Source organism: Thamnophis sirtalis, unplaced genomic scaffold, assembly GCF_051295495.1.
Source record: "Thamnophis sirtalis isolate CommonGarterSnake01/CBP01778 unplaced genomic scaffold, rThaSir2_p1.2 scaffold_11, whole genome shotgun sequence".
Lineage (NCBI taxonomy): Eukaryota > Metazoa > Chordata > Lepidosauria > Squamata > Natricidae > Thamnophis > Thamnophis sirtalis.
In genome coordinates this window covers 39,954,526-39,979,675 of record NW_028261391.1, presented here as the reverse complement: position 1 = coordinate 39,979,675, position 25,150 = coordinate 39,954,526, and the positions used below count along the sequence as shown (strand labels likewise).

At 35.1% G+C, this 25,150-nt stretch overlaps 2 protein-coding genes across 2 annotated transcripts; both read left to right on the top strand.

The window, feature by feature from the left end:
• The first annotated feature begins 824 nt into the window (after positions 1–824).
• On the top strand, positions 825–15,750 carry TBCCD1 (TBCC domain containing 1). The gene is made up of 8 exons (XM_014051784.2): positions 825–946; positions 5,617–5,978; positions 6,277–6,420; positions 9,027–9,393; positions 10,519–10,705; positions 10,817–11,314; positions 13,741–13,899; positions 15,355–15,750. The coding sequence occupies exons 2-7, from the start codon at positions 5,643–5,645 to the stop codon at positions 13,868–13,870; spliced, it is 1,662 nt and encodes a 553-aa protein (XP_013907259.2). The 5' UTR covers positions 825–946; positions 5,617–5,642; the 3' UTR covers positions 13,871–13,899; positions 15,355–15,750.
• Positions 15,751–18,140: 2,390 nt separating this feature from the next.
• Positions 18,141–24,577, top strand: CRYGS (crystallin gamma S). Its single transcript, XM_087725573.1, has 3 exons — positions 18,141–18,291; positions 21,532–21,774; positions 24,130–24,577. Exons 1-3 carry the CDS (start codon positions 18,271–18,273, stop codon positions 24,400–24,402), a joined length of 537 nt encoding a protein of 178 aa, XP_087581699.1. The 5' UTR covers positions 18,141–18,270; the 3' UTR covers positions 24,403–24,577.
• The last annotated feature ends 573 nt before the right edge of the window (positions 24,578–25,150 follow it).

The following is a 25,150-nucleotide window of genomic DNA, read 5'->3' as shown; positions in this document are numbered from 1 at the left end:
CTCCATTTTTAAAAATTAAATAACGCAGTTACATCAACGGTAATTCTGACAGTTCATAAAATCTTATTTGTAAATGCTTAACTATGCTCCGGCCCTTCCCTTTTTTCTTCATCGGTTCTCTGAAGACCAGAATTCCTTGACACATTAAATGATAACACATTTTTCTAATACAGGCTGGGACCAGCGAATGCATTTTAAGAAAAACAAAATGCCGTTCTCTGCAAATACATTTATACAAGAATAATATTTGCCTCACCAGGGGCAGTACCTTTCTGACTTTCTGGGACTGGAAACTAACCAGATTGGTTAATATGAGAGGAATATCTCTATCAATTTATCGATCTCTTTGAATGTCTATAGATTTGGAACTCTCTGCTTCGGCTGCAAATTTCTGGATGATAACTAGATGGCAGCAAAAAGAAGCTTTTGACTGAGGTTTTTTGGACCCCTTGGATGTTTATACGCTGAGTTAAGTTAAAAGCATCCCGGAAAATGACCCTCATAAATCACCTCAGGATCTATAAGGAGATATTTTTAATAAAATGTATGCATTGAAAGAATAAAAAACGAAGTCAAACTATTATCAAATACCTAAACACGATCATTAAATGTAAAAGTATAAAACAGAATGCTGTTCACAACGCTGTAGAATAGATTAATTGAGTGAGGCAAATGGAGGTCAGTTTTCTGATCCGCCCAGTCTACAGAGGTCGCTGTTGCGAACTCTTAGCCTTTTAACTGCCATTCCTAGCCAGAACAGGAGAGATACGGAGATAGCGATTGGTCTAGTGATTCTATAATAGAACGTCTTTTGAAGCCTTCTCCAGGGAGCGGTTTTATTGGCGAGTGAGTCAGACGTTGTGCGCAAGTGCGGAAAGAGTTGGCCGTGGGCATTCGAAAGTGACTTGGCGGCTGGCGTTCAAGAAGCGCCGGCGAAGAGAGGCGGGTGAGTTCCTTTTCTCCGCCTGGAGGGTGGTGTCGGTCTCCTTGTTTCGTCACTCCATCTCTTTTCGCTTCGTGGTGGAATGCTGTGAGCAGTTGTACCAGAAGTGCGGCTGCTCTGTCTCTCCTCTTCTTTTTCTTGCAAAAATCCTCCCCGCCAAAACCGTCCAACAAGAAGAAAGTTCGCATCTTTCATGCTATCTTCTTTTCCTAAGGGTTCTTCCAACCAGATGTTGCATATCTCCTGCTCTATTGCATGTCCTTAGTTTTTATTCTCCATATTCTAAAAAGGAATGGAGAATAAATAAGTTGCAGACTTGTCTGCTCTACAAGGGAACTCACAAGAGGCCAAATATAGTCCTCAAAAGAGTTCCATGTTCATTTACCTCCCAGCCTCCATCATGATTTCCATCTTAAGAACTCTATATCCTTTGTGCTGAACCAACAATGTATCAGTTTTGCTTCAGTGCACTTAAATTTCAACAGCAGGTAGATACATATGTGTGAAGTATGTATAAATAGCAGAAATGTAATAAAATTTTACCAGACCTAAATGTTAGTACAGTAGTTTAAAGACATAGAAACGAAATAGAGGGAATACATTTCCATTTGCCCATAAAACAGAGCAACAAAATGCAAGGCAAATTTGAAGAAAGTTTAGAAAGAATCATACTTTTGATCACACCTGCCTTTATAGGAGCTATTTAATTAGAGAATGAGACCATTCACAATGCTATGGAAAGTGCAAATAGAACAAATTTGTAGCAGAAGGCAACTAGCAGTAAGTAGCAGAATCAGGATAGAGGGCCTAGGCTTTTGAATAACAAAAAAGTGCAGTACAAAACCTCAGTAACTGCATCAATATTTGATATACGCAATTGAGAATGCCTTTAAATATTAGATTAATATCCAATAAAAATGTTTTACTTTTCTTGTTAGTTTGTAAGACAAACACGGCTAGAACAAAAAACAATAAAATCAAAAAGAAAAACACCAATAATCCCAAAGAATGTATTTGAAAAGAAGGATATACATACACAAACCCAATTCTTGAGAAAAAAACCCAAACGTACCAAATACCTGCATTTAATTTTTCTTTCAAAAATGACATGTAAATAGAAAATATGTATTATTGCTTATCAGACAAATAAATGTTGACTGGATTAAACTGAATTTATTATTTACTGAATATTTTTGGAAGCTGTTGAGCTCTTAGGGTTTTAAAAAGATAGTTTCCCATATTTTTAAATACCACTGAGATAGTTTACTTTTCAGGTTTTTGCAGTCATAAAAATTAACATTTAACAATTACATCTAAATTAATTTGTTAAGTTAGATAGACCAATCTCTATACATTAGGAAATACTGTATAGTCAGTAAATTACCACAACATTCATAACAAAATATTACTGGGTGATTTTTCCAATTTCTTTAAAAAATTATGACCTGACTACTGGATTCTGATTATCTGGGCACTGACAGCAAAGATGATACATATCCATTAATTTGTGCCCTATATCACCACTTCAGAACAGTTGCAGTGTCTATAGAATTACTCTGGCAGAATGTAATATGATGCATAGATTTTTTATATTTATTTTGGGCTCAGTTGTGATTGTAAGTCGACTACTTGTGTAACATTGACAAAGTTCCCTTATTAGAGATAGTCCTGGACTTATAACCACAATTTAGCCCAAACATTGTATTGTTAAGTAAGGTAGTTAAGTGAGCTGTGTCCCATTTTATCACCTTTTTTGCCACAGTTGTTAAATGAATCACTGCGGTTTTAGGTGAATTATGCTTTGTTTAGCAAATCTGGCCTCCACCAGCTTCTTGGAAGCTGGATGGTAGGGTTGCAAATGATCCCTGGACAGTGCAACTGTTATAAATACATGCCAGTTGCCAAGCGTCTGGATTAGACCATGGGGGTGCTGCAATAGTTGTGAATGTGAAAGTGGTCATACATCACTTTTTTCAGTGCTGTTGTAACTTCGAATGGTCACTAAATGAAGATTGTAAGTTGAGGACCACCTGTACTATATGAAATATAAATACACCATTCTTCCAATATAATTGATGTTCTTAATTGATACAATTTATATATTTACAAATGAATGATTCAATTCATTGAATGATCTGACATCAGGTTGGTACTTTGGTCCATTGCTTTTGTAAAATAAATTCAGAAACCACAGGATTACTATCTATCATTAAATCTCTAATTATTTTATTTCATGCTTAACTTGTGAATGATCAAGGAATAATAGGAGAGACTGATTTGGCATAAGACATAATTTACATCCTTTTCAGACTTCTTTTTAAATCTGAATGTGAAACAGTTATTTTTTACTTTCAAGAGGAAATGGTATTTCTTTAACTGAAAAATATATTGTTTACTTGGTTTATATTCAATGTACATTCTGTGACTTTTTACAGGAAAATTCTACTTGTTATCCATAGACACCTATCATTCTTCTTTACATACTATATAGTACAGAAGCTACAATACAGTATATTTTATTTCTGAAGCTGCTTTTTATGTCAATAAAATTCCTTTATTTGAAACCATATAAATAGGCAGTTAAATTAAGCACACTTGAAGTAAAAACAGGTTATTTCATAAATAGATTATTTTACCTGCTTTCAGTAGCTTTTGTAATAAATGTAATAATGCCAAAATAATAAGATCATGGCTGATTTCATCACATAGTGTCATCATTTTTTACTTTTACCCCCCTCCCCTCCAAGGTGGTCATGACTGCTTCTGTCCTCTTAAACCATGATAATGAAAATAATATCAAATCTTACATTTTGTTAATATTATATCTTAATTTTTTAAAATTAATGACATCCTATGTCATGATGACTGTATTAACATGAGTCCACTAAATCTTTGTTGACACTAATTGAAATGCACTTAATTCAAACTGTAGTTGAGATATGTCTGTATTTAAAATCTTCAGAAATATTAACATCTACAAACATTATTTTATTATCTATTTTTATATTAAAATTTTAGATATGCCTGCTTTTATTATTATTCTTGCGTTAGCATTCAAAAAATAACATAAAGCAAAGTGGGAGAGAAAAGTCTAAAAGGCTAAAGCATCAGTGATACTTTTTTTGGAAGCTCTTTTAACAAGAAATAAAGCACTCCACAAATGTTTTCTTTGAAAGAGCAGACTAGAAGTGAGTTATGACAGAGTGTTGCTTTTTATCTGTTGGCAGTTTACAAGGGATGCAACATATTGAAACCAACAGTCAGGGTGTTTAAAATAAGGCTGGAAAACTTCAGAAAAAAAAATAGTTTCCCAAATCTCAGAAATCAGGATAAGGCCATATTGATTAAATTAATAGTTTGTTTTACTATTGAATGAACTTGAAATTCTTGGATGATTAATGGATTGATTTAGACTGATCTTCCAAATGTTGTCTTCTGTATAGTCCCAGATTCAGACCTCTTACTATGACTTTCTGCAAGTAACTCTAGTTCAAGGTCATTGCTAGAGAAATTACTAGGACGAATATGATTCTAGCAAGGAAGGTAAAGAGATTACTGTATTTAATGAATAATTATAAAAGGGAACTTTAACAGTGTTTTCTTCATTTGCTCCTTCCTTTGAATGAATTGCTGAGGTGAATAAGTAAAAAAGGACTGTTCAAAATCTTTCATTGTTTGTATGAGAGAGAAAGGATTAATAAGCCAAAGCTGTTCTTCAGGTTCTAAGCTCTGGCTCCATTATAATATAGCTGCTGTTCAAAATTACTTATGAACAAGGGCCATACAGGACCCACTATTTGGCAAGTCTATTAAATACAGAAGTTAAATGTCCTATTACTCATTTTCTTTCTATGCAGAATAGGACTGAATAATTTGCAATCTGTGGTTGCTCATTGCCCTTCTGCCCCCAGAATTTCTCAAGATTATGCTGCTGAAATTTGGCAAAAGGTTTCCATGGTGATATGAAATAAAAGAAGCATCACCTCCAGTAGTTTTACACATTTAATGCTTCCTCTAATGGGCACATCCAAAAGGGGAAATTGGGCTGAACATTTTGATGATTTCCATCATCCACTTTTTTAAAAACTGCAGTCTTGAATTCCAAAAGTTTTTCTTGACCTGATAAAAGGTGAAATTTAATGTGTATATTTTGGTAATAAATATTTAAATAGGATAAACCAGAATAAAATTTGAAATGTATAAGATATGAATAGGGATGCAGTGGCTCAGTGGCTAAGACGCTGAGCATGTTGATCAGAAAGGTCGGCGGTTTGAATCCCTAGCGCCGTGTAACAGAGTGAGCTCCCGTTACTTGTCCCAGCTTCTGCCAACCTAGCAGTTCGAAAGCACATAAAAAATGCAAGTAGAAAAATAGGGACCATCTTTGGTGGGAAGGCGCCTTTGGCATTTAGTCATGCCGGCCATATGACCATGGAGACGTCTTCAGATAGTGCAGGCTCTTTGGCTTTGAAACGGAGATGAGCACCGCCCCCTAGAGTCAGGAACGACTAGCGCATATGTGAAAGTCTTTACCTATCTTAAGATATGAATATTTAAACATGAGGTAATCAGGAGAAGTTAATATGGGAAAATTCATTGATTTTCATATATAATTTAATTGGAGACAGGCCTGAAAACAGCATTTTGTGTTATTTCTGCTTTTTTGAATTCAGATATATAAACTCTGCACCTTTCCAAAATGGAGAAACCTTCGGTCAGTTTGTGGGTGAAGATGGAGCCTTTCATAGTGGGAGCATTGCAAATCCCTCCTCCTTCCAAGTTTAGCATGCATTATCTTCGGAAAATGTCAACCTATGTCAGAATGCGCTCTGGCCAAGGCTATTATCCATACCTTACCTGGTCTATGTGGCGACACATTGCTTGTGGAAAACTGCAACTAGAGAAAGAGCTGGCATGGCTTTACTTTGAGTCGTTTGACAGTCTTGTTGAGAAGACTTCAGAGGAACGACTAGAATGGGCTGAAGTGATATCTGGCTGCGCAACTGAGGAAGAGACAGAGAAGGAAAGGAATCGGGTATGAATTAATTGTATTTTTTATATAATTTTATGGAATCTAAATTTGTATTGCTCATAATTTTTTGTGTTAGTTCAGTCATTGCACCAAAATGGTTTATTTCTTTCGGGTATACATTGCAGCACTAAAGCACTAATGTAGGTGGATCAAACACTGTTTTGTTTTTAGAATAATTTAGACTATTTGAAATTTAAGCAATGTCTATCCATCTATTCCACTGAAGTACAATTTTCTGAATGAAAAATAGCCTTACTAAATATTCTATTTGTGTTTAAACTCTTTTTGAATCTTTCCTTAGTTATTCGTGGATACTCTTCAGTTCCTGCTATTCCTTTATATTCAGCAATTAAACAAGGTTTCTTTGAGGACATCCTTCCTTGGAGATGAGTGGCCAAATCCTAAATCTCACAGTGGGCTAAAAGAATCTACCAATCAGATTAAGGTATTTTTTGAACCTCTTTCCTCCAAAAATATCTCCCTGTAGAAGGATACTTTATGCTTTTATTTGAAGGTAGTGTAAGAATAGCTTGTTAAGTTATAGTATACTTCCATTTTTTTATATATTTACACTACATACTGAAATAATTAATTAAAATAAGTGTTTTTATAAAAAAAGTGGAATTATATATAATATAAACACCTATAAAATAATATTTGATATCCATGTATAAATTCAAAGAAAACTTTAAGAAAATAATAGTACAATTAAATTGATTTAGCATACTGTATAACTCTACAGTACTGCTACCAAGTATATGCTATTTAGATAATGGTGAGAGCTGTATCAAGGTTAGCCTTCTCCTACCTAGTACCCTCAGAATATGTTGAATTTTCAACTCTCATTATCCCCAGTTACTATGAACCATGATATAACAATCAGTGCTAAATCTGTAGACCTTTCCTGTTTCACAGTGATGCATAGAATAGAATATGCACTATAAATTGATGGACTTTCATTAAAGCACCATCTCACATCTCTTAATACCACTTTATATATTTTCCTTTGTAGCATTTATGTGTGCAGGTAGTCCTTGACTGACTACCACAATTGAGCCAAAAATTTCTGTTGTCAAACGAGACAGTTGTTAAGTGAGTTTTGTCCCATTTTACAACTTTTATTACTGCACTTGTTAAGTGAATCACTGGTTATTAAATTAGCAGCACAGTTGTTAAGTGAATCTGGCTTCCCCATTGGCTGCTTGTCAGTGAAGGTCACAAAAGTTATCCACATGACCCTGGGACACTGCATCCATCATAAATATGAATCAGTTGTCAAGTGTTTGAATTCTGAACATCTGACAATGGGATACTGCAATGGTCGTAAGTGTGAAAATGGTCATAAGTCATTATTTTCAGTGCCGTTTTAATTTCAAATGGTCACTAAGCATAAGTCAAGGACACCTGTATACAAAGCATGTATGGATCTTCAGAATTGGTAGCTTCTTGTCTTTTTTAAAATAACAGTAAGAGGAAGCCTCTCCTATTCTGATATTGATTATATGTAAAGAAATTGGAGACTACTTTCTGCTGCTTTTTATATTAGATGCCTAATATAGTTTCTAGCAAATGAACAAGAAAAGATTTTATAAGTAATCTGCACATCCCTGGTTTTTACTTATATCTTACTTTATATTTATCATTTATTAATTTATATCTGGACTTTCCTAAAACATAAAATAGCACACATAGAGCTGCATCTTTCTATTTTATTCCCCAATAACAATCGTGTGATGTAGGATAAGGTGAGAGGGAATGGTTGGCTCAGGATTATCCAATGAGCTTCTGTGGATGATAGCCTTAGTATTAGTCCCACATCGTAATCGCTTAAACCAAGATACCCAGGGTTCCTGGCCCCATTAATTAAAGTATATAAAGCTAAGGTTATCCCTATGCTCTTGTATGGAGCAGATGTTTGGGGTCTATACTCAATCACAGTCCTAGAACAAACATAATCCCAGCATTTGAGATGTATTTTGTGTGTAGATCTAAGAACATCTGCTGCAGCAGTTAGAGCTGAATTGGGAATTCATACAATTCATGCCCTATCCAAAATTAGCATATACTGTAACTACTGGCACAAAGTCAATGAAATGGAGACTGATAGACTCCCCAAGTTATATCTACTAGAGCAAATAAAATCACAATCACAAATCTCCTGGATCACCAAAGTAACAAATTTTGTCAGAAGCTGTGGTCTTCCTGTCTCTTGCGTAACAGGAGAATAATTTAAAAAAAGAGCTGCCCAAAGAATTAAGGATATAGAACACAAAATGACATAGCTATTCTTAGTAATGTGGGTAACTTGAAATAGCTAAGCAAATATAAACGTACTTTTTGAATAGACAGCTATTTGAAGTTACAACTACAAAAACATCTAAGGGAGATATTTATATGAACGAGATTCAAACAGGTCAACACAATGGTCAGATATGGGAGATTCCATTCTATACCTTACAATGAACATCTCTGCATTTGTGCAGCGGCAGAGGTAGAAGACTTGGCTCACATCCAATTTGTTGCCTGTACAAGAGGGTGAGAGACAGGTACCTTGGTCTATATACAAACAAATAACTGATTGGGATCCCTATATCAAAACAACTTACCTTATGTGCGGCCATAATCTGAAAATAATATTTAACACAGCACAGTACTTAAGCAAAATGATTCAGTTGAGATCTGCATATGTGGGACTGATTGGGGTAGATTGCAGGGGTGACACTGAAATATGATTTAATTGTATTTTATCTGTAACTTAAAGTATTGTATTCTATTCCAATTTCATTTTAGACTACATTTTATTCCAATTTCATTTTAAATCATATTTTATTCCAATTTCATTTTAAACTGTATTTTAGCCAATTCCATTTTAAACTGCTTTTATCAAATTTTAGTAATAGTTTGTTTCTGGAACTTTGCACTTTGATATGGCCGAAGGGCTAATAAATAAAGACTCATTGTCAGTAAGCTGAAACCAAGAGAACAGTATATACGTATGATTTTATGGATTGATTCTTGTCTCTAATATTTGTCCTTATGCTTGGTTTGAAGAATTGGAATGACAACTACCACCATGACTTTGTTGAAAACCATCTCCAGGATCTTCTGGAATTGTTACTGGACCCAGATCAGCTTAGTGCCTCCTCTCATTCTATGCACAACAGCCTGCTATCCCCCAAAGCTGTTCAAGCGCTTAGTTTCCTTATTGAAGGAAGTGTGGATCAAAATAGGACTGTCCACCCTCTTCATGAACTTGCACTTTGGCAGCCATTGCATGCCAAGAGTGGCTTCTCGAAACTTTCCAAAGCCTTCTCTTGTGCCAAATTCGAATCATGGCTGAGGGCTTGTCTGACTGGGAACCCATTTGGAGCAACAGCCTGCCTCACATCTGGAAGAAAGCTTGCATGGGCGCAGCAAGGTACAATTATTTCTGTTCATAAAGTTCCTACTGACTGCTTGATAGGATGACTCCATCATGACTGCCCAGATTTAATCAATATTTTAGTTAAAATGTATACCCCAAAGTTAATTTTAAAATGTTTTTAATAATAAACTTCAGGAACTTAAACATTTTTATTATGAAGGTAAGATGCCAATTAAAATGTATATAGGAGTTTTGGAGCATTTCCACTTAGGAATCACAAACTCAATTTTGGTAAAAACTTTGATAGTTTCTAGGATGCTAAATCATATGACTCAAAAATCAAGTATGAGTCTTTTATAATATCTCCATACCTATTTTACATTAGGGCTTCATTAATCTGTATTAAATACTATATACTCATATTTCCTCTTTGAATTATTAATTCATTAATTAAATTTATATTGTATCATTGGATGAGTTCTGACAGTATAGTACTAGTTTTTTTTTAATTGTTCTTGCTGGACACTGTCCTAATTGAAACTCATAATACAGTCATTTTAACAGCTTTCTGACAATATAAATGGGAAATATAAGATTTACAAAGTTGTACAGGATCTGGAATAGTGAATTATTAGCTGTGAATAATTAACTTCAATTGCATATTTCCTTAAGTTGAGAATAGGTAGTTATATGAAGTCCTAAAGTCATGTAACATGTTTTCTGAATATTGCTCAATATTTCCATAACACCATTAAGAGGGAAAATATACTTTAAGGATGCATGGTAGACATTTTAGTGCTTTTGATTTGGTAATAAATTGATGGAAGTTTATGACTTAATTTCATAATAAAAATCCTTGATGCTTGGGATATGTAACATACCAGAAAGAAATGTAACTTGTTGTTTTGTTTTTCTTTAAATATTTAGAAAGCCGTGCCTTTGTTATAAAGAGAATTTCATAGCACTGTACATAAATATCAGACATACTGCATAAAAACTTAACCATTTGTACAAGAAAATTAAGTGCTTTTTGAATTATTCCAACCAGCTTGACTAGAATATATTTGTGAATATTGAAGGTTTTTCTTTCTTTGGGAAATATAGTAAGATACAGCTAAATGAGAGGTTTTGGCTTCAATAGGACTATTTTTAAAACTAATATTTCAACAATTCTTCCAGTTGAAGGAACAACTAAACGAGCTAAAATAGCTTGCAATACTCACATAGTCCCTTCAGTTCATCGTGTGATTGTGATGAGCCAGGTTTACAAACAAACATTAGCAAAGAGCTCTGTTACCCTAGAAGATACTCATGTGAAGATTCATCGGTGCTGTGAATCTTTTATCTATTTACTATCTCCACTGAGGTAAGGTATTTTTCAGTTGCCAATATTTGCAACCTGATATAAAAGATACATGTATAAATGTATTTTGTTGTTTTTGGTCTTCTATTATTGGCTGTTTCTCCTCTCTTTCAGGTCTGTAACCATAGAAAAATGCAGGAATAGTACCTTTGTCCTTGGTCCAGTGCAAACTGTAGTACATCTCCATAGTTGTGACAATGTCAAACTTGTTGCTGTTTGCCATCGCCTATCTCTATCATCTACGACTGGTTGCACTTTACACGTTCTCACTCCAACCAGACCTCTTATATTATTGGGTAACCAAGCAATAACTTTTGCTCCCCTCCATACCCATTATCCAATGCTTGAGGATCACATGGGCAGAACAGGCCTAGCTACTGTGCCTAACAATTGGGATAATCCAATGATAGTATGTAAAGAAAACTGTGATCGGGAGGTATTCAGACTTCTCCCACCCTCAGAATTTTACCCCTTTGTTGTTCCATTTGAAATGGAGGGAGACACAACAGAAATACCTGGTGGTCTGCCACCTATATATCAGAAAGCACTGAGCAAACGGGAACAGAGGATACGAATCTGGCAGAAAACGGTGAAGGAAGCAGAGTTGACCAAGTAAGTAATAGTTAATTTTCCAGGAAAGCAGAGTCAAGCATTGTAATGGCTTTAGCATTAAATGCATCAATATTTATGCAAATAATTAAAATTTGTTCTGTGGATATTGTTTTTTTCTTTTCTCTTGACTTGTAGTCCCAAAGACAACTATGATCCTTTTATTAATATGTTTTTACAAATTTTACACCTATCAAGTAAACCCAGTTTGTTAGCTGCAAATTAAAATTTAGAAAATTAATGAGCAAAATATCTCACACATTATAAATGGAGATGAACAATTCTTTTGCAATCAAAGCACTTTACTTTTGACTTTAAAAGAAAACTTTTGAATACTTCAGGGTGCAGGCAATCACATGGTGATATCTTCTGAATGGAAATGAACCACTAGGTATCAAGACACGTAATGCTTTTTGGAGGGTGGATTTTTTTGTCTTCGCTATTCCTATTAATTTTAATTTATTAATGATAAATATTTTTAATATTTTGGTCAATTAGAGTAGCTCAGTAAAATAAATAATTTCTAAAAATAATAAATAGAAATTATATTTTCCATACTTTTAACAAAACTTGTTTTATTACACACACACACACATACATACACATGTTCAAAATAAATTGAATTTAAGTACTAAATTAGACATATAAAGCCTAGAACAGCTATAGTGAACCTTTTTTGGCTCGCGTGCCATAAGGGGGGGAGACCAGGGGGGTCGTGCCACACCCATAATGCAATACGTGACCCCCAGTGCGCATACAAACAGAGGCACACCCCCCCCCCCATTTTTTGCATGCTTTTTTCGCCCTTCCCAGGCTCCAAAGGTTTTATAGGAGCCTGGGAAAGGCAAAAACAACCTCCCCCGCCCTCCGGAGTCTTTAGGAACCTTCAGGAGACTTCCCTGAAGCGTCTGGAGGGCTTAAACCGACCCTATGAGCAAACTGGAAGTCCTTTCCTGAACTTCCGGTTTGCCCATAGGGCTGGTTTTTTGTGCTCCAGAGGGCTTCTGGGGGGAGGTGCGGGGGAGGCTCTTTTTGCCCCCCCCAGGCTCCTATAAAGCTCTGGAGCCTAGGGAGGGTGAAAAATGGCTTTAAAAAAGGCTGAAGTCAGTTGGGCAGCGTGCGCATGCGCGGTGGCCTGCTGACAGGGCAACGCCTCGTGTGCCCTGACAAATGGCCCCGCATGTCCCCTGTGGCACGTGTGCCATAGGTTCGCCATCCCAGGCCCAGAAAAAGATGGAAAAAATGAAAAAAAAATCTAGGCTTCTGCCTATCCCCCAAATATATGTAAATATTGTAAAAATGAATTATTTTGTTTTTGATATTAACTATTTGACTGCTTATTTCTAAGGAGGCAAATGTCATGAAATTTCATGGAAAACTAATATAAAATAATATAATAAAATATAAAGGTAACCATAAAGAATATAAAAACAAAATAATTTATTTTATTGTAATATATTTTTAAAAATGCAACCAAGGAAAAGTGAAAAAGAAAGGAACAAAAAGAAATTGAAGATGTACAAGTTGAATAAGAATTTTAAAAGTAACTTTAGATTAGTGCCACATATAAAGGTGGAATTATATCAACTATATTATATTTAACCCTTTAAAACCACTGTCAACATCAGTTAATTATGAAAGGAAATTAAAGCAAGAAGCATCACTCAAACTAAACAATATGGACTTCTATTTAATTTGGGGAAGCCTGTCTTTATATAACAGATCAAGCAATATTCTAAAGTCTTAGGCAAAGAGAAATCCAAAGTTCAGGTGTGATATAAATCTTTGCGTAGAATTATGATTCATAATTCATTTCTAGATTGAATTAATATCAGACTTGTTTTGTAAACATTACATTGGTGTATACTCACATTATATGATCTACCATTCTAAGTAAAGCATGTAATTTTCAATAAAGATAAGTGGTCTTAGCAACTATCATCATGGACAGACTAGTTGTATCAATTTTGTAGGAATATATTGCTTAGTAGTGCTTAATAAAAAAGTTGACCGTAACATTTTGTTCCATTCTACACTGATTCATTTTTGAGTTTTATGACTTTGCAACTAGATATGAAAAAATTAATGGAATATCTTCCATTAACACTGATTTGTTAGGCTTATATTTCATGGACTAGAACTTCAATCTCCTGATTTGTAGTTCAACACTGTAACCATTAACAGCACAATAACTTGCGGAAGCATTTTTTGAAATGTTTTCTTGATTGTTTTTATATAGGTTTAAATGATTCTCTTTTATTTTAATATTATAAAAATCGTACAAAATGTTACATATTATAAAAAATCTCAACCATACCACAATAAATTCAATCCCTATGATATTTTTTTGGGGCAGTGTGTATGTTTACCGAAGAAGTGATAGGACACAAATGTATACAGCACAGAGCTAATCCTTTCCCTTGTTTCAGGAATCAGAGGAAGACTTTCCAGATGTTAGTGGAGAACAAATTCTATGAATGGCTAGTCCACACAGGCAGCCGTCAACAGCTTGATAGCTTGGTACTTCCTGCTGCAGGATCTAAACAGGCAGCAGGATAGGAGAACCCTTGAAGCAACCAAATCATCAGGTGAGTTCAAAGGTCACATTTATACTGCGCACATAGAAACTTTGTATTTTACTATAATATGAACAATTATTTCTCTGTAATTTAGGTCCAAAGTTGACTTAGGCTATGGTGGTACAAGTGAGGAATGTGCTTCTACAAAGTATAGTTTATATTTAGCATTATAAGATTTTGTAATCTAATTTGTGATTGTAGATTTTAAAAAACTATCAATTAAAGATTACATTGATTAGAAATATGTTATTACCACAAGATTTTTTAAAATGCTGGCTTACTTTTTCTTATATCGAATAAAATGTGTGATGTTATTATCATCACATTAAATATAACATTTTTATACTTTTTCTGTTAAATACGAACATCTCAGAATTAAAATAAATTGGTTCTCGAGTTTCTAATCAACTCCTCATTCTTTCATAAATGCTCCAGAAGCATCGATTTGCAATGCCCTTTTGTTTTAGAATGAGAGAAGAGTTGAATGCATCCTAATAGTTGTTTTATTAATTGGTGCCTCCTTCTATCATATATCTATAGACGACTATCATTTTTCTGTCAAACTGTACAACTTAGCAAAAACTTACTTAAGCAATTTTTGTTATCTCATCTATTATACTCTGTATTTCTGGTTTATTGACTGTCCTAGTATCATTCTTTTATCATTGTGTTTAGCCTATTGCAATCTTGATGACTAAGGATTTTGTCTCTTTGCAGTGTTAACATTCAATTATTGTTTAACTTATATATAAAACTACTATTAAGAAGTTGTCACCTGTCATCTGTGACCACTAGACCTGAGGGCAAAGCCAGGTCTTGAGAGATTTCTGGAACATTAACAGGGATGGAGCGAAACTCACTTCAAGGGGGAAAACGTTCCATAAGGCAGGTGCCACAGCAGAGAAGACTTGCTGCCAAGTGTTGTTCCCTAATAGAGAGGGCCTGCATTATGTCTTCTCTCCGAGATCTGATGGAATGGGTAGATGTAGTTGGGGAGAGGTAAATTGCCAGATAAATTGCCCCATGCCAAAACTCTGAACAAATATAGCCCATGGAGCAGAGGTGTAACATGTGCTGTTCTAGAACTGCCTGTGCTGTTGCTTTCTGCCCTAGCTAAAGTTTCCAGATGTTCTTCAAGGGCCATCTAGAATAGATTATGGTAGTCCAGTTGGCAAATGATTAGAAAATGAGTGATTATGAACAGAGTAATCCAATCCAGGGATGGATACAACTGGCACACAACATGAAGCTGTGCAAAGGCCCTGTTAGCATGACTGCACAACCAGAAGTCCCCAAAAGCTAAACCCACTCAGTCTTTCCAGGGTCTGAAACAGCATCCTACTATTACTATTGTTTGTTAGGTATTTGTGATTGAAACTATCAAATAAACTGCTACTACCGTGTGATTGGAATGTGATGAGACTGCTGATTCATCAATTTAACTATCTATTTGTTTTGTTATAGTTCTGGAGATGCACTGTGCCAAGTGAAAAGTATTTCCCTCATAATAGACTGGGGCCAACCTGAAGTTTAGAAACATGAATTTGCTTAATGGCATTATCAAGAAGGAAATGGACGTTACTGCATATTTCATATCAATTGCTCTGGATCTTTATCGGAGGATCTTGCTATTAATACTTCACTGTATACTTGAGAGAAAAATGTAAATTCCTAGCATATTTAAATGTGCAGGAAAAGGTGTTATTTTCTTGATGTAAAGATAGTGGTACTGCTCTGATTGCTGGGTAAATTTTTTTTGTTATTAATTAAATATTGTTTATATTAATGTTTCTAAATATATTTTTATATCGGTTGTTTAACACTTATGGGATGAAATGTAATTAAATTGACACAATGATATTTTGTGCCTCATTTTCTTTTTTCAGATTTAATGATGTACTCACACTTATTACCATCCGTATATTTTGGGAAAAGGGTCTTGGATGCAAGGGATTGAATTCAGGCTTAAAGTAGGCCCATTGAACTGTACAGATTTAAGTTAGTGATAACTAAGCAGTCAAAACTAAATTGATTTAAGTGGTCACCTTTTAATATTATTAAGTTTATTTATTTATTTATTTATTTATGGAATGTATATTGTCGCCAGTTCGCCCATGGCGACTTAAGCTGCTAATTCTTCCATTTTGAAAGAAGTAGGCAGATCTAGGGATATTTTTTTCCTAATTTTTGGAACACCAGAATTTCAGGTCAGCTATTGAAGCTGACATATGGGAATTTCAAGGTAGAAAAAAAGAACTCTTTCTGTGAGGGGTGGAGGATTGATTTTTTTCAAAGGCTTCTTCAGTGTTTACCAGCAGATAAAGGAAGCAGACTCCCACTGATGTTCTCCTGAAACTCCCCCTTGAAAAGATATGAGTTCAACCCACAGGTGATATTGGATCTTCAAGACCTACAGTATATCTTGTTAGAGTTGTGCTCAATGCATTTTCTAATCTCTCTTTAAAGCCATTGGAGTTAACCATCCTGCTTTTTTGTCTTATGTGTAACATGATTTATTCCACAAGTTAATTATGCATCACATAGGAAGTATTTTCATTTGTTCTAAATCTCCTTCCAAACACCTGCATTAGATGGCTGGTAGTTCTTACCTGCTAAGCGTGATTTGATATTTGTATGATTTTATATATATTTTCCTCAGTTGTGTTCTTGTAGGAACACATACTCACATGGTTATATGGGTTGGAAGTTAGCAAGCCTGTGTCTGAAACCTGTGTGCTGCCATGGAGAGGAGTGAGCTTCTGTCCTTTGCTCCTGCTCCTGGTAGGGACATGAAAGGAACCCCCAGCTGGGTGTCCCCTGGGCAATTATGGCTAATGCTTTCAACCCGGAAGGGCTTAGGTGCTTCTGGCATGAGTTGTGAGTTGTCTTTTTCCAAGTTAATGAGTGCTAAATATTTCTTATAAGAAAATAAGCAAGGTTCCCTTTTTCTGCACTTTTCCAGTTTTGCTACATTTTTTTTCAAATGCAAGACCAAAATAGTTCTGCAGAAGTGGCTATATATAAAGGGATTTTTTATTTTCTGTCCCTTTTATAATGATCTTAGCATGTTTTTTTTTCCAATTGCATATATTGGAAATACACAGTTGACACCTCTGAGGTGATGCAATGTAGGCAACAGTATGTTTATTTGCAAGTTAATCTCATTGCATAGAAAGGTGTAAGCATGCTCTAGAAAAACTTGGGTTTTGTTGTTTGAAGGCTTACTCTTTTCCTAGTGAGTTGAGGGGAAAAAAGATGAACTATGTCTACTGTCTTCATGCCCTCTTGAACTATTCTGAATTCTGCTGAACATTTCTAGAATATTGTCTACCTACTATCCTTGGCAGATCATATGAAGCAGTATTCTAAGACACACATACTGAAATATTGCTTATAGAATCTTAGATTTAAAAATGGCCGATACCCCAAACTATATAATACCAATTTTATATATACAAGTAGTTCTTATTTAACAACTGCCTTGTTTAGTAACTGTTTCCAGTTATGACAGTGATAAAAAAGTAACTACTCCTCATATTTATAACATTTGCAGATTGGTAAAACAAAAGAAACCTGAAATAAGATGGTAAGCAGAATTGTGGTTTCAGTTAGCAAAGATTTCACTTAGTAGCTGGCCCTAATTTTGGTCACTAAATAAGAACTACTTGTATTTTCTCAAAATGGAATGTATAAATCAAGTCTGTATAGAAACTACCAGCTATAAGCAGTATTTTTATGAGTTATTCAAGAAATGTTTTAGTTAGCTAAACCTACAACGAAAGATCAGAGCCATTTGTAGCCTTTTCCTTGGGAGTTTGCAAACAAATATATTAAAATACAGCAGCTAGGGAGATACAGTACTTTGCTCAATGGCAAGTGTATTACTTCAGTTAAAACTATTTCTCCATAGAATAATAGCTCACCAGGCTACTTTCCTCATTCATGCATGGTTCCTATGTTTTCTGGCATTATGCTCCACTGAGGCTTCCTTTAGTTGGATCCATCATTATATGTAACCAAACAGGGGAACTGTTGCCATCACTCAATAGGAGCTGCAAGCACTTTTTATTTTGAGTATTTCTGACAGGAGTTTGGAGTTCTGACTCAGCATTGCATTCACAAGCCTAATGCATTAGAATGAGGAAAAATAAAGGGAGAAATGAAGCAGCGAGGCTTGCTTTTATTTTATAATCCTCTTTGTTTTTCTAGAACTTCTGAATAGCCACAGAATCACTGAGTCAATTTTGGAATCCCATTTTCATGACAAAGCAAACATTTATCCTAAAAAATGAGCCCATTATAAAATGAGGCTTCCTGGTTTGAGCTCTTGCAGTTACTTCTAGTCTCTTTTCTTTAGGAATATTGCAGCCAACATTGATCATGTTTAAAACTGGAAACAGGGTAAGTTATGGTTTCAGTCTAAGGATATCTTTCTTTGTCCTTTTGTTTGTAAGAAGATGACATCTCAAGATGGAACCTGCTGGTGAGCTTGGCAGAACTGAGATAAAAAGCAGAGTATACGAGGGAGATGTTTCCCATCTTCTGTTAGAAAGCAAACTGCTTGGGAATAAATGAATGCCTGAAACTCTTAGTGGATTTTTCTAGCTTTCATCAAAACAGATACTATTTTGTCAAATTAAGGTCTGTCCGCATCATTGAGAGTATTAGATACATCCTACTTTTTTGATGTTTGCTTCATTCTGTGGAAGATAAGAAAAGATATAGAAGTTCTGAGATTTACTGGGGTGATCTTGAAATGAAGATTTAGTCTAGCACTAGGACCAGTATGTTCCACGCAGAGAACAAGTATTTCCTTCCAGCTGTTGATATATTTGTATAAGTTACAGAGTAAATCTAGCCAGACAATCACTTTAATCTGCAGTGCTACCCAGGTACATATATTTCCTTCATGTTAGTCAACAGGTACTGTAATTGTTTACTAATTGAGTAAGTTCAAGATTAGAATCTCGGCAGGGCAGTTCATCACTATCCACAGCTTACTGTGAGAATGAGGGTAAATGAACAACAACAAAAAAAGATGATTTCCTTGGTGCTTTGGATTTTGGGGATGATTTACAAAAAAACTACCCTTGAACAGTTCCTTGAGAATGTCTTACCTTAAACTTATGAAAAGAATATACTCTGAACAATTAACTGAAAGTGTTTGTTTGAAATTGTATCACTCAATTTGAAGTAGAAAAGTACCTAGTTGGATGCTTTCCCATGTTTGTTTAAAATAAGGTGCCCCAGAGAGGTTCAAGTTTAACTATCATTCTGATACGTAAGTTGAAAACTTTTCAAAATATGTGCAGAGAAACTGTTGTTCGCAGGAAGAAGCTTTCAAACACAAAATTCCCATATCTTCTAACAGATCTATATTAGGCAAAGTTCAGGGAGATTTTGCACAACATTGTTTTGTCTTCTACATCTGTTTCTCCTTTTCTACATTAGGCATTTACATTTGATATGTTATTGCTGCTGTGATATTTTAGTACCTATTTGTGTGTGATCCCAATATCTTCCCCTGAGTTTCTGTTCTGTGTCTTATTCATTTACTTCATTAGTTGTATTTCATCTCTGTGGAAATGCTAGCAGTTCCTCATATTCCATATTCACTGCTATAGTATTTTCTCCAACCTGTGAACTAATTAGTACAAAATATCACAGTTCCATTTCCCCTTGCATCACTTTTTTAGTGAAAATTCCCATTCAGATATATTTGTACCAATAAATATTTTAGTCTGAGAGCAAATGGCAGCTTGGATTTGTGCACTTTTTATTGGGAAAACAGCTCTCTGTGTGTCTCTGTGCAAGCTTCTGAAGGGCTAACCTCCTCCTCTTCTCTCCCCAGATAGTTTGCTTCACATTTCCTTTTTTTTTTAAATTTAAAAAGGACAAAACACGTAAGAAATTTAACATTCTTAAAGGGGCAGTTTAGATGGAACGTTAATCAAAGTAAAGACTTCCATCCTCTGAAATGTAGAGTAGTGATAAATTCCAGTTACTGCAAAATTTAGTACAAACTCAGGAGATAAATTCAAGCAGGAATACTGCGGAGAGAAAAATTTTTTGTTCCTGTAACTGGTGTAGGTTCTAGCTTTTATAGTGAAAAGTGAATATGTGAGCAATCGGACCCTTTGGCCATACCATCTTATGTGCAGCCTTTATTTAAGCTATTTCTATATTTTTCAAAACCTTGATTCATGCTTCAAAGAAGACAGCTAATTAGGGACTTGGAGAGGTCTTCCATGCGTTCATACTTCTGGATATATTGTATGGATTGGGATTGTGTGCATTGATTTTAGGATAAGTCTGGAAAGGGCAGATGCTCTGGGTAGCATGAAATTCCCTATTTATACCCCAGATATTTAAAAAAAAACCATTCGAATCTTCATATCTCTTGTGTATAGGTGAATGAAGAAAAGAACATAAATTAGATTAAAAAAATAAAATATATCTATCCTCGGGTTGTGGGATCCTTGGTGCTCTCAGAAAGCACCAAGGACCTCACAGTTCAACCCTTAGCAAAAATATTCTTTTCTATCATGTCCTTAGTTTGGTGCTAAAGGTATGAAAATAAAATATTGTATATGTGACAGATATTAATTTAGAGCCATAAAGTCTTGAGAACTTCAGAAATCATCTTCCATTTATAATATTCCTGTATAGGAAAAATAGTAATAACCATAATAGCAATAATATATCACATCTATGTCTTGTATTCTTCTGGAAGATTGAGTGTTATACTGTATATGGATATTTTCTTCATTTTATCCCCTTAACAACAAAGAACCAAGTGAACTCATTGAAACTTAAACTATGTCTTTTGGTCCCAATCCTCAACCTGAGTCGCTATATTATACTACAGTACTTTCTTTTTTCTTACCCAAATCAAAGACAACCAACGGAGAGCTATTAAAAACATCACCGGGAACAACTTTGCAACCCAATTTTACCCTCTGTCCCCATGATACTGGCCTTATTTTGTCTCCAAGCTGTAATTGAAATGTTGCATATTGCTGTTCTTCATGCTGCAAAATGCCAGGCAGCTCTAAAACGCTCAGAGTTACAAAGTGTCAGAACAAGGCATTTTTATACTATCAAAGCTGAGATCTATAAAACTGTATTCGGTGGAAAGATTCAAAGGAGGGAAAGAGAGAATTGTGTCTTTTATTGGTAGTACTAAAAGCTGTTCATTCAGAAATCATTTCACCAAAATTGGATGCTGCTGCAATGAGTTGATGCCATAATGAATCTTTTGATTATTTGGGGATAACTAGCATGTCAGTGTATCTTTTCATAAATCTTCTGTTAAGTTGGGCAATATCTTGGCACTTAAAAATCAGTTTGGGATTTTTTTTTTCTATTTTAAACACCAAAATAAACTTAACATATATTATATTTCCCTATACTGTAGGTTTAATGTATGGGAGCCAAAGATATAATTAGATATCATCAACAACTTTGGCATTTAGTTATCCAAAGTACCAACCAATAAAAGGAATATGGTACAAGCTCAGGTGCAACTCCCATTAATAATTAGAGGCAAGACTTTCTCTGGGTAATGCTCATCTGCTGCAGAGTTAAGACAGAGACTAGTTTTACAGACACATATTTCTCTCTCCTTTGCTTGTGTTTCAGATCACTTTCTATGAAGGCAAGAATTTCCAAGGATGCCGCTATGAGTCTGATAGGGATTGTTTGGATTTCCACACTGACTTGAGCCGTTGCAATTCCATCCGTGTAGAAAATGGTGTCTGGGTTGTTTATGAGCAGCCAAATTTTGCGGGAAGCATGTATGTTTTAACCCATGGAGAATATCCTGAATATCATTGCTGGATGGGCCTGAATGATAGAGTCAGCTCCTGCAAATCCATTCAGTTGGTGAGTAGGATAGTTTTCATTTCCCTTCAGAGAAACACTCTTTTCTTTTTACAAAATATGGTTCTTCTTACTATGTTAGTTCACTTCCAGTAAACTTTCCAGTAAGCTTCCTGGGAAAGAATGTAGACCTGGTCTTGGAAAGAGTAAATGGGAGGTAGGGAATGAATTTACTAGTGAGGAGAAAAGATCACTCAATCCTGAGAAAGAGGAAAGCCTTAGAATAATCCAATATAAAGCAGGTGTGTGTGTATATATCCACACCACCTATATGCTTATGAGTACACACACACACACCACATATTTTGGCCCAGAAAAGTTGCAATAAACACACAATTTATAAATATCATTGAAACACAATAATTTATGTTTAACAGTAGCTGCTTTTATATCCATAATGTCCTTCAATTGCCTGACAGGTCAATATTTTCAAGTGAAGGTCATCTTTTAGAAGTTGCACAAAACATCTTGCTTAGATAAAGAAAGAACTTATATTTGTAATAACCTGGGCTTAGAGAAATTTCTATTTATTTAGTTGTATCTTTTATTATTTTTACAAATAACTCATAGCAGTGAACATATCTAATATTCCTTCCTCTTATTTTCCTCACAACAACCCTATAAGGTGGGTTGGACTGAGAGAAAATAACTGATCCAAAGTCACCCAGCCTGGTGCCACTAGGCCAGGGTTGTCAAACTCACGTGGTCATGTCACATGACATATCACGACTTTCCTCCCCATTTGCTAAAACGGGGATGGGTGTGGCCAGCATGTGACACATTCAGCCTGCGATGTGATTTTGACAGCCCTATACTCGACAAATCTGGATTACTATTACATTTTAATACAGTTAATAGAAAAGAAAGTTGTATTTGTGCGAGGAATGAAACAAAAAGAAAAGAAAAACTCAAGAAAAATATTAAAATATTCAATGTTAAAATTAAAAATGGTAACAGACTTTTGAAAAGTAAAAAAAAATGAAAATACTAAAAGAGAAACAAAATAACTAAATTTTACCAGATTTCCAGAAGAAACATGAAAATAAAGTATAGGAATTCTCCCAAAACCAAGAAGTTCCACCTCCATCTTGAATTAGTAAACTAATGGCAAGAAAGGGATTTCCATTAAATAAATAGTCCGCCAAATGATGATTGGGATTTTTTAGGCCCAAAATACAGAGCTGTACTTTACATTAATAAACCTAATCTAATGATATAGCCATCTGAAGTGATTTTGGTTGGATGGGCGATTAGTTTGAAGAAAGTGTCCAATTTTAACTGAGTCTAGGAAACATGCTATTTCTGTATGCTTCTCTCCCTAAAATTACAAAGTGTAGAGTTTGCAGTTTTTCTGTAGTGTGGAAAACACAACTTACTCACATTGGTTGGCATTAGTCTTTGCAATCCATTGGTGTTTGCATAAAGTGATGCTGAGATTCTCTTTTCTGATTTCTCACCCTACTACTGTTGATGTTCATCTTTAAAGGTCTGAATGTCCTTGGGAGACAAATGCCAGGAGAAATCAGTCTTACTGGCATTGTACATTTGGGACATCAATTGGTTTATATAAATTTTTCTTGAATGGCTCTATTTCTTCTGTTGGTGCACTTAAAGCTTCACTTGTTAACAACTCCATACTATTTACAAAACTGTGATGCCATTCAGCACTGGCTTAGAAAGTTATTCTCATGTGATCTGCTATTATGCTAACTGCTGATCTCAGTCTCACTGCATATATTAAAATTCCATGAATGTTGCTTCACGGAGTGCTATTTTCTGTGCCATTTTCATATGTCTTCCAGTTCTAGTTTCAGCTTTTTTTGCTAATAGAATTTACATTTTTTAAACTTACTTTTTAGTATATGGACATCTGACAGTTTATTTTTTACACCATACTAATCATATGCAGTTGACACTCCAGATTTTAATTTTACAGTCAATTTTTAGTTTACAAATATTTGCTCTTTTTCTTTACTGCTACCTCCCCTCCACCATATCTGATCAAATTTTACCTACAAATACAAATTTAAACACCAATATTTGTCGCCATTAATTCACCTGGAACTCAAACTGAAGCAGTTGAGAAGCATGTACATTTTTAAAGGGAAATATGGAACATTGTCCAGACTCTTTCAAGTACATTGGACTTTGTTGTTGGGCATCATCACATCACATTGTAATATATGGCAGAAATGTTATTGAAATTATAATATTTGTAAAATATAATGAATACATGTAGAATGAATTGCAAGTTATTATTTGTGATAATGAATAGTCCATTTTATAGCACATTTTAAGAGAAGGCAGAACGGTTTGTGTTCAACTCTTTAGTAAACTTCTCTCTCTTCTTCATTACAGAGTGGTGGAGACAAATATCAGATCCAGCTCTTTGAGAAGGGTGACTTTAGTGGTCAAATGCATGAATCTGCAGAGGATTGCCCTTCTGTGATGGAGAAGTTTCACCTGCCAGAAATTCATTCTTGCAAAGTTCTGGATGGGGCATGGGTTTTCTATGAACATCCCAACTTCCGTGGCAAGCAGTATTTCCTGGAGAGAGGAGAATACAGTAAACCCGTGGAGTGGGGAGCTGCAACCCCACTGGTTCAGTCCTTCCGCCATATTGCAGAATAATAAATTGCATGGAGTCTGAAGCTGATATGATAGAGACTTGATGCCATACCTGTGGGCTTCATGCTGCCTGTCATTATTCGTGGTATATGTGTCCCTTTGAGTGATCCTTTAAAGGAGATGACTAATCTATGCACTGCTATTTTGGAAATATAATTAAATTTATTTAGCATCAAAACCAGAGTGAGACTGATCCTTTTAACCCTGTCTCATATCTCCTTAGTTATGGTTTAGAGTATTGTCTCTCAATTTTGGCAACTTTAAACTGTATGGACTACAACTCTCAGAATGAGCTGGCTGGGGAATTCTGGGAATTGAAGTCCATACAGCTTAAAGTTGTCAAGGTTGAGAAACACGGGTTTAGAGAAAAGATAGTAATATGGTTAAAATTGAGAAGTGTGTGCGTATTTGAAGATATTGTTAAGGATCTCCTTTCCTGAATAATTCAAACACTGGTTTAGTAGATAAGAGAATAAGAAAAATCATTCTCAAAAGCTTTCTCAGATGCCCTCCAGATTTTCTGAGCACAAAAATCCATGAACAGGTTACTTTCTCTCCTTTCACACTGGCAGATTCAATGTCCCCTTTTTCTTTATGTTTAATAATGTAGATGGATGTAGAGATGTATATCACAATCACAATCCTTCTTTTCCCTTCACACATTTAGCCAAACCCTAGGGAGGACAGAAGAGCCATTTGAAGAAAAGAAAAAAACCACACCACTTTAGGGCAGCTTCCTCCGTGATGGTGT

Bases quoted from the DNA above. Each gene is read 5' to 3' on its own strand.
- TBCCD1 (XM_014051784.2), top strand. From the start codon at position 5,643: ATGGAGAAACCTTCGGTCAGTTTGTGGGTGAAGATGGAGCCTTTCATA. The intron at 9,394-10,518 runs GTACAATTATTT...CAATTCTTCCAG, and splicing joins GCTTGCATGGGCGCAGCAAG to TTGAAGGAACAACTAAACGA. The intron at 11,315-13,740 runs GTAAGTAATAGT...CCCTTGTTTCAG, and splicing joins AAGGAAGCAGAGTTGACCAA to GAATCAGAGGAAGACTTTCC.
- CRYGS (XM_087725573.1), top strand. From the start codon at position 18,271: ATGTTTAAAACTGGAAACAGG. The intron at 18,292-21,531 runs GTAAGTTATGGT...CTTGTGTTTCAG, and splicing joins TGTTTAAAACTGGAAACAGG to ATCACTTTCTATGAAGGCAA. The intron at 21,775-24,129 runs GTGAGTAGGATA...TCTTCATTACAG, and splicing joins CCTGCAAATCCATTCAGTTG to AGTGGTGGAGACAAATATCA.